Source organism: Rhinopithecus bieti, unplaced genomic scaffold (genome assembly GCF_001698545.2).
Source record: "Rhinopithecus bieti isolate Rb0 unplaced genomic scaffold, ASM169854v2 scaffold_19603, whole genome shotgun sequence".
Classification (NCBI taxonomy): Eukaryota; Metazoa; Chordata; class Mammalia; order Primates; family Cercopithecidae; genus Rhinopithecus; species Rhinopithecus bieti.
The window spans coordinates 617,173-634,183 of NW_016809484.1; the positions used below are offsets into that span (position 1 = coordinate 617,173).

The 17,011-nt window shown below is 39.0% G+C and overlaps 1 protein-coding gene across 1 annotated transcript in view; it reads right to left on the reverse strand.

Moving 5' to 3' along the window:
- Positions 1 to 14,717, reverse strand: part of COBLL1 (cordon-bleu WH2 repeat protein like 1) — a 169,710-nt gene extending 154,993 nt beyond the window's left edge. Inside the window, 2 exon segments of the mRNA XM_017889521.1 lie at positions 13,747 to 13,837; positions 14,523 to 14,717. Coding sequence (XP_017745010.1) covers positions 13,747 to 13,837; positions 14,523 to 14,610 — 179 coding nt within the window. The 5' untranslated portion in view covers positions 14,611 to 14,717.
- Between the last annotated feature and the right edge of the window lie 2,294 nt (positions 14,718 to 17,011).

Sequence of the window (17,011 nt, forward strand, 5' to 3'; positions counted from 1 at the left end):
CACTCTGCTGTAATTACTCAAATGGGGATATTTAGGTTGTAAAAAATAATATACCCTTTCTGTCTTGTTAAACAACCTTACCCATGATGGACAAAGTTTTTGTTTTTTCTAGATATAAAATGAAAATGTTATTCAGAATTTTCACTTATATAGTACTGTTAATGAAATGCATATTTCTTTCAAAAATACTATGGCAGGGAATAATCCTAAATGAGAAGCTCAAACCAAGAACAGAATTTTATAATAGAGTGCTGAGAGGTATAAAACAGTAATGTTAACGGTGTGGCATTTAATGGTGTCTTAATAACAATTCATTGCTCAATGGCTATAAAAATGAATATTAAATACTCGGTTCAATACTTTGCATAACTGAGCTCCTATCGTTCCAATGGACAAGTAATTTGTCTCCATCTTCAACACTGACTTTTTGCTTGAGTTCACACAAACTCAAATATCACCTATACAATAACTGATCATTATTTCTAGGTATATGTGGAAATGATATTAAACCCTGCAAATTATACAAAAGAAAGCAATAAAGAATATGGCCTTTTCCTTTTAGGGTTTCACAACAAATTGTAAACTGCATAAAGGTTATTAAAATGACAACTCAGTAGCAAAGGGTGAGTGAGAGGAATAAACCTAAATATCCATCAATAGGAGACTGGTTATATAAATTAAAATTCATCCCTACAAAGATATAATACATAGCTAGGAAAAAAATAAAGCTCTTTATGTAATAAAATGGAATAATTACAAAGTAGATTGTTAAGTAAAAAAGAAATGTATGAAGCAGCACTCAGTGTGTATAAAAAAGGGAGAAACTATATATGTACACACACTGGCTCATGAATATAAGGAGATGCACTAACCGTACAGTAGCCACTACGCACATGAGGCTCTTGAGCAATTGAGATGTGTCTAAGAAACTGACATTTTAATGGAATTAATTTACATTTCAAATCTGACTTGGTATAAAATTTTTTTTGTTAAAGACAACTTTATTGTTTTGAAAGACTTAGAATCATATAACCATGTGTCATGTAATATGTTATTTACATTAATTTTTTAATGTGCTCCTAAACTATTTAAAATTGCATTTGTGGCTTATATTTCCATTGGACAGTGCTAGTTTAGAATGTTACCAGGATTCAAAAGAACTCATAACACTGATTGCCTCTGGGAAAGAAATGGGTGACAGGAACCAAGATGCTAGAAGGAGATGTCTCACCATTTTGGCATTTTTCTCTTTTGCTTTTTGTGACATTTGAATATGTTGCCTATTAGAAAAATAACGAATAAATAACATGGCCTACAAATCCCACTGTAAAGAACTGTCGTTGGCACAACCATCCATTTAATTTTGGATGAAATATTTTCCCCCACAATCAGATATAGTACTTTTGAAGGGGTTATATATAGTCTTTGGCAGAAAACACTTCATAATAACCTAAGATCACAGAAGTGTTCCACAAACAGTACCCGAGTTACAAAGTGAATACAAGCGATCAAAGCCTTCAAACTGCTTGTTTAGTGGCAATACAGCCCAGCATTAGCACAGCTGCCTCTTCTTCTACCATCAGAAACTGTTCTGCTTTTATTTTCCCACCCACTGAATATATTTTGCTTGTTTTCTTCTTTCATCTTCATCCACATCCCCAAATAAAAACACAATTATTTTTCCATTTCCATTTAGCAAAGCATGCATCTACTTAGCTAACCAAAGCAAAAAATAAAAAATAAAATTCTCTCCTTGAAGAGAACTCCATGAAATTTAATTTTTTTCCATGAAGCAGTAGTGTAAATACATAAGCAGATCACACAGGGCAAAGGGAAAAGAAGGAAATATATATCATATACACAACTGAAAATAATATATTTAAATATAAATGAAAATAAAATTGTATATGAATGGGGTATTACCCCAAATCTCCCAGATTTTTCCATTTTATTTTGAATATAAATATTTAAAAAATTTTTTTCTTGAGATAGCCAATTATTGAGCTTCAGATGCATATAACAATGAATACTATTTAATTAGAAGTGTCAAATTTAAGAAGCTGGCTGGTTCTCTAAGATTTAAGAATAAAAACATCTCCCTTCTCAAATCCTAAAGTGTCTCCTCCTTTTCTTGCACTCCTTCCACTTCCATAAGAATGTTTGACATAGGTCCATACTGGCGAGACAGAGATCCACATTCTGAAAAAAGAGAGTCCTAGGGCCACGGTGATAACGAGTACAAAACCATCCACAATGTTGGCCGGGCGCGGTGGCTCAAGCCTGTAATCCCAGCACTTTGGGAGGCCGAGACGGGCGGATCACGAGGTCAGCAGATCGAGACCATCCTGGCTAACATGGTGAAACCCCGTCTCTACTAAAAAATACAAAAAAAACTAGCCGGGCGAGGTGGTGGGCGCCTGTAGTCCCAGCTACTCTGGAGGCTGAGGCAGGAGAATAGCGTGAACCCAGGAGGCGGAGCTTGCAGTGAGCTGAGATCCGGCCACTGCACTCCAGCCTGGACGACAGCGCGAGACTCTTGTCTCAAAAACAAAACAAAACAAAACAAAAAAACCATCCACAATGGTTCAGCCACTGAGTGGCAACTAAGCTGAGATGAGTTCCTCAGTAAAAGTAGAAGTAAAAGATGCTGATCATGGAATTAAATCATTTCACTGTACTACTCACTCCCTGCATCCTAAACTGTATTTCTTGGTGCCCCAAAGCTATTCCTTTAATACCACTGGTATTTGTGGTACCTTTGTGTTCAAACCCTTCCAAATATCCATGGGATGCCATAAACTTGGTCTCTACCTTACCTACGCTTTATAGCAATATATGGAAACTGTGAATGTCCCAAATCCAAGACATTCAAATACCCCACTGCTGTCAACAAAAAAAAAATGGATTTGGGTTATCAAAAATTATAGTAAATATTCAAAATCCTCAGATAATTTTTAGAACTGCCACTAATTCAAACATGCATAACCTTAGTGTCCTAAATGATACACAAAAAATTAAAATCTCCAATCTCAAAGTGTTGCACCCCACATATATATATGAATCTTGAATTTGATTAGAAAGCTGTAAAAATTCTCCTAAATAAATTTAAGATTATACAACTTATAACCATATAACTAAATTAGTGTTGGAAGTATGTTTCTAGGTTTCGCAAGTATACCAGCACAAACTTGAGGACTATATATTCTTAGCGTCATCTAAGAGTGAATTTCCTACATATTTCTACATAGAATCACAAACCTATGGTGTGAATTACTCTTGAATATTGTTTGTTTCAGATCAGATTGTATTTCAAAATGATGTATGGTAAAGTGAAGTGAACTAGAAAGTGGAATAGATTCTAGATATAAAACTCATCCCAATTCAAATGTGAGAGGAAAATGAGTATATTTCCTCTTTTCAGATTACTAGCATTAAATATTTTCATTCAATCAAAGTCAAATCTCACTTTCCTAAAGGGAGGAACAAAGTTCATAGATAATAATCACAATAAAGTTTACCTACTTTCAGAGAAAGAGGAAACTGAAAAGACTGATATCATAGGATCACGAACATTGAAAATTTTATTTTATTTTTGGCAGGGCACAATGGCTCATGCCTGTAATCCCAGCATTTTGGGAGGCCAAGGCAAGGGGATCACCCAAGGTCAAGAGTTCGAGATCAGCCTGGCCACCAGATGAAACACCTTCTCTATTAAAAATACAAAAATTAGCCAGGCATGGTGGTGCATGCCTGTAGTCTCAGCTACTGGGGAGGCTGAGACAGAAGAATCACTTGAACCTGGGAGGCAGAGGTTACAGTGAACTGAGATCAAGACACTGCACTCCAGCCTGGGCAACAGAGTGAGACTCTGTCTCAAAATATAATAATAAAAATAAAATAAATTTAAACATTTAAAATGTTATTAAATTTTATTTTAAATTTTATTTAAATTACCTAGTAGGGATCATTTAAATTTTACTTAAGTTACCTAGTAGAAATAAATAAAATTTAAACATTCTTTTCACCTGCTGATGTTTTTTTCTACCACTTTCAGCTTTGCTCTCCTGAAGCACAGAAACAATATTTTTTTTTTTGCTTTAAGTTAAAGTATCTAGCTGCTACCTGGAAATGGGGAACAACACATCTTATGTAGGAGCAAGAGACAGGAAGAACTCACCCCCACAGTGTGGTAGGACAGTTTGCTCAGGAGTATGCCACCAATAACTGAATCACGGATACCTACGAATTATAGGAGCTGCCATAGACCAGGAAATACAGATACTGTCCTATAAGACAGTGACCTTGTCTCTCTCCTAATTCTATTAAAGCAGTGATACAGCAAGTGACTATCAGGCATAAAAAAAGAGAAAGAGTTGCTCTACCCTCGGAGGCTTCCATTTTGTGTGTAACTTGCATTCATCTTAGCACAAAGGAGAAAATGAATTCAGTGACTCCTGTAATTATCTTGATTATGGCTAACTGGCCTAGAAACTGTGGCACATCCAATCAGGTCTGGGAATGGTAGGATAGTAGTCATTTTCCCGTTTAGCAGCTCAATTTCCTGTTTTTCCAGCACATCTCAATCAATACACAACTGTGGTAGCTATTAAAACTTTGGCTTCAGCCCCCGCTACTCCCCTTGGGATCATCTAATACTTCCTCACTTCCATTTCTCCAGAAATAGTATGTGTGCATGTGCATGAAGGCAGATTTGAGAGCTGGAATCCTCAAGGACTGTAGATAAATGCCTCACCTAGATTTGAGCATCTTAACTCTACTTCCTTACAAATACATGTTGTTGTAATTACAGAAGCTATGATGTAAAGCTTTACTTTAGGCTATAAGGTAAAAAGGTATATTTAATCTTTAAAAATACACCAGAATGCCTACCAACTACTTGGTGTTAATCCCTCAAATTAATCACACTGAGAAACAATGTAATTTTTCTAATGATTAATATTATTTTAAAGATATATTCCGATGCCTTAGCATTCAATCCTATTTAAAGTCAACCTACACACCATATTTTAAAACATCAGATTTTATAAGTACAACCATATTTTGAACCCAAACTACTATAACTCAGCTTCTTATTCAACCACATTTCAGAGGCTTGCTTCTGAAACACTTTGGCTATTCTCAAATATATGGTATTTTTACACCTTTATGTCCAAAGGAATTTTCTACAAGTCTGAGGTCATTACAAAAGAAAACCTCTGTCCTATTAAACCATATTTTTAAAAAATAATTGTTTATATTACAAATAATAATTGTTTATATAGCTCTGATTTCAATTGAGGAATTGAAAACTACAAATGGCCCAACAAATGGCCAGGCACGGTGGCTCACACCTGTAATCCCAGCACTTTTGCCGAGGCGGGCGGATCACCTGAGGACAGGAGTTTCAGACCAGCCTGACCAACAAGGAGAAACCTCGTCGCTACTAAAACTACAAAATTAGCCGGGTATGGTGGTGCGTGCTTGTAATCCCAGCAACTTGGGAGGCTGAGGTAGGAGAATTGCTTGAAACCAGGAGACGGAGGTTGTGGTGAGCCGAGATCTCACCATTGCACTCTAGCCTGGGCAACAAGAGTGAAACTCCATCTCAAACACACACACACACACACACACACACACACACACACACACACACACACACTACAAACCCGGAACGGAGGATCATGTCTGTAATCCCAGCACTTTAGGAGGCTGAGGTGAGAGGATCTCTTGAGGCCAGGAGGTTGAGACCAGCCTGGACAACATCTCTGCAAAAAGTACAAAAATTAGCTGGGCATGGTGGTACATGCCTGTAATCCCAGCTACTCGGGAGGCTGAGGTGAGAGGATCACTGCAGCCCAGAAGGCAGAGGCTGCAATGAGCTGAGATTGTGCCACTGCACTCCAGCCTGGGCCACAAAGCAAGACCCTGTCTCAAAAATAAATAAATAAATAAATAGCTACAAGCTACAAATAGAACTAAGTTTTCAACTTTCTATGAGTTGAGCTTAACAGGCCATATCTCCTGCCTTTACATTCTTTGCTGCCTTCATACTGAGATGACAATTCCAATTAAAGCACTTTGTCAAAATGCTCCAAAATTCAACTCCACAGATTTCTTATATCTAAAGTCAACAGTTTTAAAATATTTAAATTTATAAACAGCACAGTGAACTTAAATTATATGAAATAAATTACTCATACTCACTCTACCATTTTTCTAAAGACTAGCCAATCTTTGAGAATCTTTTCCAAAGGATTCATTCCTCAGATATGAAGTTTGTATGCAAAACTGAAGACGTTTGGCCTTTTATAAATAGTCATGGGAAACTTCTTTCTCTCATACTTTTAGTTTGTTTTTACTGTAGCAGATGGGGGGAAAATTTTAGCAAAGCAAAGTCATAAAAAAAATCTCATAACAACTATCATACTAATGTTAGAACACCAAAAGCTTGAGTATATGAAGTATCTTGAACAACAATAAAAATACTTGCTGGAAATTATAAAGACATTTTGACTTTTAGACTCAAAAAACTAGGTAGGAACTCCTTCCACCTTCGGTCCATTTCCTCCTATGCACATTTGTTTCTAAATATCTTCTTAACTATATCAGTCATTTTTTCTAAAGTTTCTCTGGCACAGAAGTCTGGAATTCTCTTTAAAATATATTCTAATATCTTATAAACGTTAGAAGTCTAAAATGTTTGCCAACAGCCAAGTCTAGTCTTTACTTGAAAAAGGAATCAATCACCAATCTCCATTCTGCAAAATCCCCTAGTATAAGATATATTTCACTCCATACAGATAATGAATAATTTTGTTTTAACCGACCTTTCAGTTCATACTTAGAAGTCTCCTGTATACAATAAATTTTTAATTAAACAATGACTAGTTCATTTACTGATCTTATAAATTAGGCCAGTGGGTCAGCAAACTTTGTCTGTATAGAGCCAGAGGGCAAATATTTTTAGCTTTGCAGGCCATATGGTCTTTATCTGGACTACTCAACTATAATGTGAAAGCGGTTGGAGGATAATATGCAAATGAGCATGGGTGGCTGTTTGCCAGTAAAACTCTATAAATACAGGTGGAGGATAACAGATTAACATCCAGAATATATACAGAATTAAAACAAACAGATTGAAAAACAAAGGACTTGAACAGACATTTCTCCAAAGATGATTTACAAATGGCCAATGAAAAGGTACTCCAAATAACTACACGTTAGGGAAACAGGAATCAAACATGCAATGGATACTACCACATACCCATTAGGATAGCAGCTACGGGGAAGTGGGGTGGGGGGCTCTATAACATAAAAGTTGGTGAAGAGAAATTGGAACCTCATGTACTTTTGGTGAGAATGTAAAATGGTACAACCACTGTAAAAAACAAACAAACAAACAAAAAACAGTATGGCAGTTCTTCAAAATAAATAAATAAAACTGCTATATGATCCAGCCTTTCTAACAACATACCCAAAAGAACTGAAAGCAGGGTCTTCAAGAGGTATTTGTACACCCATATGCATAGCAACAGCACTATTCACAATAACTAAAATGTGAACGCAACCCAAATATCCACTTACGGATGAATAGATAAGCAAAATGTGGTCTATACATACAATGAAATATTATTCAGCTCTAAAAAGAAATAAAGTACTGATACATATTGCAACACGTATGACATTACGTGAAATAAGCCAGTCAAAAAAAGACAGACTTTGATCTCACTTGTAAGAGGTACCTAGAGTAGTCAAAACCATAGAGACAAAGAAGAATGGTGGTTGTTGGGGGGCTGGAGAAAGTGGAATGGGGAAGTTACTGTTTAATGGGTATAGAGTTTCAGTTTTTGCCAGATGGAAGGAGTTATAATGATGGATGGTGGTGATGGTTCAACAATATGAATGTGCTTAACACCAATGACCATGCAGTTAAAAATGGTTAAGATGGTAAATTTTATGCTATGCATATTTTACCACAATAAAAAAAAAAAAAAAAAGGAGAAAAGGGGGGAAAAAAAGCAGGTGGAGGGCTGTTTTGACTTTCAGGACTTAGTTGGCTAGACCATAGTTTGCTGACCCATAAGTTAGGCTGTTGCATTTTAAATTCTAAGCATAGACATAATGTTTTAAGCTATTAACAAAGTATCATTTATACACTAACATCATGTTCCTTTTATTCCTACAGATACATATAATTTCTGTAGTGAAGCTCTTAAGATTAGAAGCCTATTTCCCAGTGCCTAGAAAAATGTGTTTTATATAAAGTAAGGGTTCAGGAGTTTTTGACTGATTAATTAAAAGTAGTTGTCTTAATAACATGAAGTTTGGCATTTATTATTATATTAACACATCTGGCATTTCAGTGACACCCAACCCATATAACTCACAATGTCGTAGAACACTAAACGTGAGTTAAATGTGTGAAGGCACCAAAAAACCTTCAAACTATCCCTTTTGATGTTACAATTATTATTTAGAATGTTTCAAAGAAAAAGCAGCAGCTGAGAGGCCATAAAACTATTTTATTTTCCTAAAATAATCAATCATTCCCCGAATGGGCTAATTTATCATAGAATTAATAAAAGTGAGGATAAGGATATCAACTACATTTTTCCTGAAATGTATTAAAATATTACAGTTAATGGTTAAATATAAACCAAAAATATAAGGTCATAACATTGTTATTCAATATCCTCTAATTCATGTAGAGATAATCTGATTTTGAAGGACAAGTATTGTGCTGTTTTAACAAATAATTTCATTTTTCTCTATTCAGTACATCAAAATCTAGCTTTGAAATATTATTATACATTTAATAGCTGATAATATCAAAACACATAAGCTATAGACTTTGTCATATGACGAAAGAATAACTGCCAGTTTACTATGAGTTACAATTACATCAATACCAACACAGGAAGTACGTGACACGCATTACTCTTTTGAAGACTAACCCAATAATTAAGCTCTCTTTTAAATGCTAGACATGTTATATGCATGGAAACATTTTAAGTTTTAACAATATAAAATATAAACATCGATTTTAAAAAGAATCAAAATAATGCTTTTATAAGGCCACTTTAAATAACAATCATTTTTAGCCATTCAGTATAATCCATGGTAGAAAACATAGCCCTATGAAAAGCATAGGTTTGGAATCAGAGCTTGTTTCTAATACTCTTCCATTCCTTAGAGTTGTATGACCTTCAATGTGTTAATTAAGCTCTCTGATCCTCAGTTTCATTCACTGTAAAATGAAGTTAATATACTTATTCAAAAGAAGTAGCAAAAGCTTTAAAATAATACTGTAAAGCACCTACATGGAATCTTTCAAAAGGCAAAATAATGCTAAAGTTACAATCTTGAGTTCCTTCTTTTTGGCATCAGCTCCATGTTAGCTGTTGATACCTACTTAATCAATGATTCTCAAATCTGGTCACACACTACAATCACCTGAGCAGCATTTTAAAACAAGCCATCCCCTGGTCCCAGACCAGGAGAATTAAAATCAGAATGGGCGGGGGTGTGAGAGCCCAAGAATTAGTGTGAAAGCACCCCAGATGACTCTCATGTTGAAACCTCAGAAAAGTCACTTAACTTCTAAGTATTCAAGAACTCAGTTCACACAATCAGTGAAACTTTAGAACCAATAACATTCTCCAAAAAAAGCTTAAGAAAGCAGCTGTTAAATCATTCTTTAATTTTTCATATGCCTTCAATTAACCCCATAGCTCCAAAGCTGCAAAATGATAAAGAGAGCTTTTGTACCCCCTGTACATTCCTGAAAATGTGCTTCAGAATCAAAATATTAAGATCCCTCAGAGCAAGGTCAATTAAGCTTTTGACATTTAAATTTCGAAGGATTTTTTTTTTTTTGTAAAGTATATCTGGGTAAGTAAAGAACGTAAGCACTAGTTTCAAAGATAAGCACCCAAGTTGATGTCAGCAATCATGTTGCTTTTTCTAAGAGATTAATGTCACTTTACTAAGTACTAATATAGGAAATTTAAATAACTTTACTAACTGGATATCCACGTTAGAGAAGGAAATCACTTTTGGCTATCACTCTCTTTTCCAATGCAGAATTTCAATTTTCCAACAAGGGTCTCCAACAGTGCTGCTCTCTACAAAAAAACGCAAACCAACCTAGGATTTCCACTTCGTAGAAACAAATATAAAATGATTTATCATTTTCACCTAGATCACTATGCAAGTGAAGCCAGTCAACTTTCACATACATATGAAAACACACACATGAATTAGATAGGAGTATCTATGTATGTATACGTATGGTATACATAAAATATGTAAATATATAAGAATGTACATATTACATTTGAATATATATAAAGTTGCATGCAAACTTTTTTCTCAAAGGAAAACCGAAATCGTTGTGACTCAATGTCTTTTGACATCTAAACTTTTAGCCTCAAAACAAATGCCAAAAAGAAGCCCAAAAGATACAGAACAACAAATATAAAGTGGATACTTCTGCATGATATTAAGAAAGGGATCTAAAGCCAGGCACAGTGGCTGGTGACTGTAGTCCCAGCTACTCAGGAGGCTGAGGTGGGAGGATCACTTGGGTCCAAGAGGTCAAGGTCAGCCTGGGCAACATAGCAAGACTCCACCCTGTCTCAAAAGAAAGGGATCTAATCTAGAATGGTAAGGGATTAAAGCAGTACAATGAAGGCCAAAATGAAAGACATTCAAGATGACCACAGGATCAGACCCTTTCAAGGCAGGGATTTCACCAGCACACACAGGCAGGCACTATTTCTTTGCACCATGGCTTCCACTGAAAAGAAACTGACACCCAACCCACATAACTCACAATGTCGTAGAATGCTAAACGCGAGTTAAATGTGTGAAGGCACCAAAAAAACTTCAAACTATCCCTTTTGATGTTACAATTATTGTTTAGAATGTTTCAAAGAAAAAGCAGCAGCTGAGAGGCCATAAAACTATTTTATTTTCCTAAAATAATCAATCATTCCCCGAATGGGCTAATTTATCACAGAATTAATAAAAGTGAAGATAAGGATATCAACTACATTTTTCCTGAAATGTATTAAAATATTACAGAGTTAATGGTTAAATATAAGTTATCTGTTAAAATGTAGATTGTTATATCATACCATGGTCAAGAAAAGATTAAAAGCAATTAACAAAATGAACTAGGCACTTAAGAGTTTTTCTTCTGGTTTTACTACTAATTTGCTGGGACTTCAATACATTTACTCAGTGTTTCTGAGCTTCAGAGTCTCATTTAAAAAATGTGGAGAACAAAACTTGGTGCTATGTTAAAATGACATGTTACAACAATGTAAAACTTGGAAAATTACAGAGGAATTCTTTCCAACAGTAACATCGAAGGATAAAGACTAAAGTGGGCTTCATTGTCTATTAAAGTAATGAGTTATGATATAATTAGTCAGTTTTATAGCAAGAAATTTTCCTCCAAAACCTAACAATTATAACATATTAAGATTGCTGTCTGCCACCTCCAAAATACCTTTGTCTAGATATTTTTCCCCCAATTTAAACCTTTTATATTCTGGGTTTTTGAGAAAGAACAGAGGCAATACTGAATAAAAAATATTCAACAAATCTTATATGACTGGCATATGCCAAAGGACAAGTTAGACAAGTGAAAGAAGACAAATGAAGTAGAGAGGTAATTTTTTAATGTTGATATTTTTCAGGTAGTGATCACTTCTCTGAATAGAATAATGTCAGGTAAAATGATAGAACTACTGTGTTATTTTAGATAAGGTGTTGACACATTTTCCCTACTTAAATTTGAAAAGGGGAGGGCAAAAGTCCTTTAAAATGTTTGACAAATTAGATAAAGCTCTTTTGTACTTCCTTTTAAGCAAATAACTTATCAGTTTAACCTTTAAATTCTCAAAAGTGGCTGGGCGCACTGGCTCACGCTGGTAATCCCAACATTTTGGAAAGCCAAGGTCAGAGGATTGCTTGAAGCCAGGGGTTTGAGATCAGCCTAGGCAACATAGCAAGACCTCATCTCTACATTAAAATAAAATACCAAGAGTAAAGTCTGAAGGTTCTTACTACAGTTATGCTTGCCAGCAAAAAGTGTTTTTCTGTTTCTTCAACACAGAGCCACGTGACCTCACCCATTTACTTAAAGTCCCTAGTGACTTCTGAACACCCATGGGTGTATTTTGTGAAAGCAGGTATGTTTTTCTTTCTTGTTTTTTAAAGTACCTTAACCTAATCCATTTCCAAATCCGATTTAATTCTATTTTATTTTGCAATCCCTGAATACATTTCAGTATCCTGACAGCTGTCTCATTGTCAATTCACATAATTCTGCAGCTCCACTTAGGAACCTTGCTTGTATGCTCAATATCTTTCTACCAATATATTTCTTTACCCACCCTAATGTGACAATATATGTAAGGATATATCATAATATTTAAACAATGAAAAACCTGGGGAAAGAAATGAAAGTCAACAGCGAGAGGAATATTTGCAGAGAGGAGAAAGTTAATTGGAGCAAAATGAAATAATTCACATACTACGTTTCCTCTATGTAAAAATTATACTAAATATCTTTTAGATTAGTCATGTTGCTTTGAGACTTTTCCATGTTTCCTCTAGACAACTGCCAATGTTCGCATGGTCTCTGATGAATAAACATGCTGTGACTTGCTTCTAAGGAAACGCCTGTCATGTTCCAGGGAAAAATGACTTCTACACTCTTAAATCAGGAAAATAGTACAAGTCTCATTCATTAGTGACAACGTCCATTTTTCCTTAACGTTTCTATTTCTGGAATGCTCATATTCTCGTTAGGGCATTTCTGCGTTCAGATTAACTAAGAAAATAAACTGTTGGAGGAACACTTACGCTGGGGGGAGAAAAAGTTGTACTACATCAAATGAGTTTCCCACTTCAGAAGCTCAACTAGCATCCAGGTTACTCCTGAACTATTTACCAAGACCAAGGTTAATTTCGGGTTTTCTTCATCTCTTGCAGAACTACCTGTTCTCATTACTGTTTACTCAAACGCTTAGCAAGGTGACTATTAGCATATCTGGCAGGAAGACATGCCTCATTTAACATTAACTCACCATGTGACAGCCCCTTCCTCTCTTCTCAAACATGTGAGGATAAAAAGAGAAGTAGAGTTGTTTGCAATCTGATTTGCCCTGGGTTTTGGCACCAGCAATTGGCCACAGGCACACACACCCCCAATCAGAGGCGCGCACCCCGCTCGCTCCCGGAACTGTCATGCGGGCTGACAGCTGGCACACCCTCCTGTCCCCCTCCATCCGCCTGCAGAAAGCCCACTCCTTACAGTCACCTTGACATTGCTCACCTGCCTGGGTCTCAGCCCATGGCCAAGGAAACTTTTGCCCTCCCTCCCCAGGAGCTCACTTACAGGTATCGTCCACCACTCCCCCAGAGCCCAAACAAGGGCCCCTTTGTTACAATTTTTGCTCTCGGACTCCTCACCCAATTCCTGGCATTCAGCTGGCCTTGAGCAACCCAGGGCAGCCCCGGTAGGAAGGCAACCAAGAACGACCCGAGCCCTCCGCCCGGGCGGCCTCCGAGAAGGCCGGGAGGAAGCAGCCTCCCCTGCCGCGTGGAGGACAGCCAGTGAGTCAGGCCGCCGGCAGGGCAGCGAGTTGCCAGCCAGGTGAAACGGCCGAGGCCTCGCTATCCTCGCCGTCCTCGCCCTCCCCGGTGAGGGGCGGCGCGGCGCTTTGGGCTTACCCGACTGGGGCGTCCTGCGGACGCGGGGTTCGGCCGTCCATCGCCCTGCGGGGCGCTGCGCGGGCTCCAGCTCCCAGGCGGCGCGTCACTGCTGGGGTGGGAGAGACCGGCGGGTCAGGGCGGGACGCGCGCCTTCCCGAGGCCGGAGCGAAGCTGGCTGAGCGTCAAGAGCCCGCCCGAGCTGCCCCAGCCCGGGCCGGCCCGCCTCCCGGGTGCGCTTCCACCTGCGGGCCCCGGCTCCCAGCCCGCGGGCGCCGCCGCCGTCGCTGCAAAGTCTAGCGGGCGCCCAGAGCACCGCAGAGGAGGCGGCGGCGCTGCAGCCCCCGCCCCGTGGGGTTTACTGGGTAGCCATTTGGCGCCTCTCGGGGAGGGAGAGGAGCGGGGCCGGGCGCACTAGCACCGCCGCCACGCCGGCAGCGCACTCCCAGGCTCCTCCGGCCGAGTTTGCACAAACAAAACGCCCTGGGAAAACTTTTCCCGAAGAGAAGTTGGAAGGGCTGATCTCTCTTTTCCCACCCAAGGCTCCTACGTTCTTTCCCAAAGGAGACAGTAGCTCGCCTGTTCTCCCTCGCGACTTCCTCTCCTACTCTTCCCTCCCCCGGCCCGCGCTCTTGCCGCTCGGCTCTCAAGCCAGGACTTGAATGGAGAAGCGGCAACCCCTGCGAGGCTCAGCCCAGCGCGGGCAGGGCCGACTCAGCGCCTCCCCTGTCCCGCGGGCGGGGTGCGGGCGTTCGCTGGGCGCTGGGGGCCTCGCTGGAGCCTGCTCTCTCACTCACCCTGCCCCATTTCCCTGCCCGGAGTCCGGGAGCTCGCTGCCGCCTCTGCAGCACTGCCGCCCAGAAGTGGGGACGAGCTCGGCGGCATCGGAGCGAGGGAAGCAGCGAGCCGGAGAGAGGAACGGGGCGGGGGTGGGCCGGGAGCGAGTTGGAATTTCCTTCCCCCAGGGCTTCGGGTCTTTGGGGTCCGGCTGGGGAAGCTGAACCGAAAGGAAGCTCCCAGACGAGGTGTTCCCATTCCCACCGCTAGGGCTGCGCTTGGGGAAGGCTGCTGCGCCCGAGCCGGACAGGTCGGGGGGAAGGGAGGTTACCTGCCTTGCCAGGATCCGCGGGGAGGACTGGGGCCTCCGCGGAATGAGGACAGAAACTCGCAGAGTGGGACCTGCAGCTTGCCCTCCCTGGAGTCTGACCCTCGACGTCCAGGGTTGTTGTTTGTTTTAATTTGTGTTTTTAACTTGACATCTAAGATTGCCATTCTTTTAAAAGTGCACCTGTGACACAGATCTTTCTAATTGATGGCAGGTTTAAGCTTGCCCTGTCTTCAGAGGCATTTTTTTGTAAAAGCCTATAACAACTCTGACATGAGAACTGGACAACAGAATGTCTGATGACAGTCTATAAACTAAGAATTAACTGATAGATTGTATTCATTTATTGGAAGTTTTACAAGGGTAAAGGAATCAGACACAGATGTGTGCTTGTTTGAACGTTTTAGTATCCACGTGCATGCCTTTTGCATGATTCTTTACACCTGACAGACAGGTACTAGGCTGGTGCAAAAGTAACTGCGGTTTTTGCCATTTTTTTTTTTTTTTTTTAAAGTAATGACAAAACTGCAATTACTTTTGCACCACTCTAATTATTTACGTATTTTATATTTTCATAAGTGCCAATTGTTTTAAGATGCCAGCCATTCTGATGGGTCCAAAAATGTATTTTCAGAAAACCATGTGACATTAAGAAATCAACTTAAAATTACAGTTTTAAAAACATATTTGGATTAAACTGATGGAGAGATCTTACATGAAGGAACATCCTGCAGGGGACTTCTGTTGTAGTACTAACATCAAGTAATAAACCTGTGTTAGCCACTGATAGAATAACATTTGGCAGGTATTAAAATTAAATTGGTTTTAATGCTCCTTTAGTTGTTTATCCATTTCAGCAACAAGAAAGATTGCTGAACTAAATGCCTAGCAATGTGCCATTTGTCTGTCATACGCAGGCATTGGTATTTCTTTCACTGCATCACGTAGTCCTTTCAGTGCATCTTAAATATGACAAGAAAAACATATGACTCATTTGGATTGCAATACTGGAACCCTATTAGAAAAAGTTGCTTTTAGAGATTTTAACTAAGAGTAAAGCAATTTATTTAAATACCTCTGGATTTTAGTCTTTAAACAATAACTCTAGTTAAACAATTTCATGAATCATTTATGCTTCTGAACACGGAGCTGTGCAAGCTTTTACAGTTGCTTGCACAGACAATGATGCAAATATTGAGTAACAGTGAAACTACTTGAAAGTCCATAACTTTCAATCACAAGACAAGATTAAATATTTAATTAGTTTCAGCCTGAATGTATGACATACTAGTAATATTATGGACCCTAATACTAGTAAGATTAGGCCTCATCTTAGTCATAAAACATTTTCATAACATTTCATAACCGCTGAAGGCATTTTCAGTGCTCACCACTTTTTGCTGTCCTCCTTCTGGTCCTAGGGAGAAATATATGCTCCACCCCATGGCAATGAGGTATGACCCTGTGACTTTGATAAGTGGAAATGTGAACAGACATGAAATGCTTTATTTCCTGGTGAAATTACTTAAGCCAGTGTTTGAGTCTCTATGTTCCCTTCCTTTGCTGCTACAATCAAGAAAGCATGTATTAAAATGAAGGTGACACAAGACTGAAGGTTCTTGGAATGCTAAACTATCACCCAGAGCACAGCTGCCCTGGAGAATCCCAGGACCTACAACAGAATCCACATAACCAAGAAATAAGCTCATGTTGGGCAAAACCACTTAAGAGCACCACCAAGCTTGGTGGTCTTCACATATGGTACTAAGCTATCCTCACTGTAGCCAGTGATTAGCAAAATAATAATCACAGGTGCTATAAATCTTTCTCTTTTTTTTTCTTTTTTTTTTTTTTTCTTTTTTTCTTGGAGAAGGGGTCTTGCTCTTGTCGCCCAGGCTGGAGTGTAGTGATGCGATCTTGGCTCACTGCAACCTCCATCTCTAGGGTTCAAGCGATTCTCCTGCCTCAGCCTCCAGAGTAGCTGGGATTGCAGGTGCCCGCCACCACTCCCAGCTAATTTTTGTATTTTTAGTAGAGACAAGATTTCACCATGTTGGCCAGGCTGGTCTCAAACTCCTGACCTCAGGTGATCCACCCACCTCGGCCTCCCAAAGTGCTGGAATTACAAGTGTGAGCCACCCATGCCTGGCTGCTATAAATCTTTTTACATAACAGGAGAAA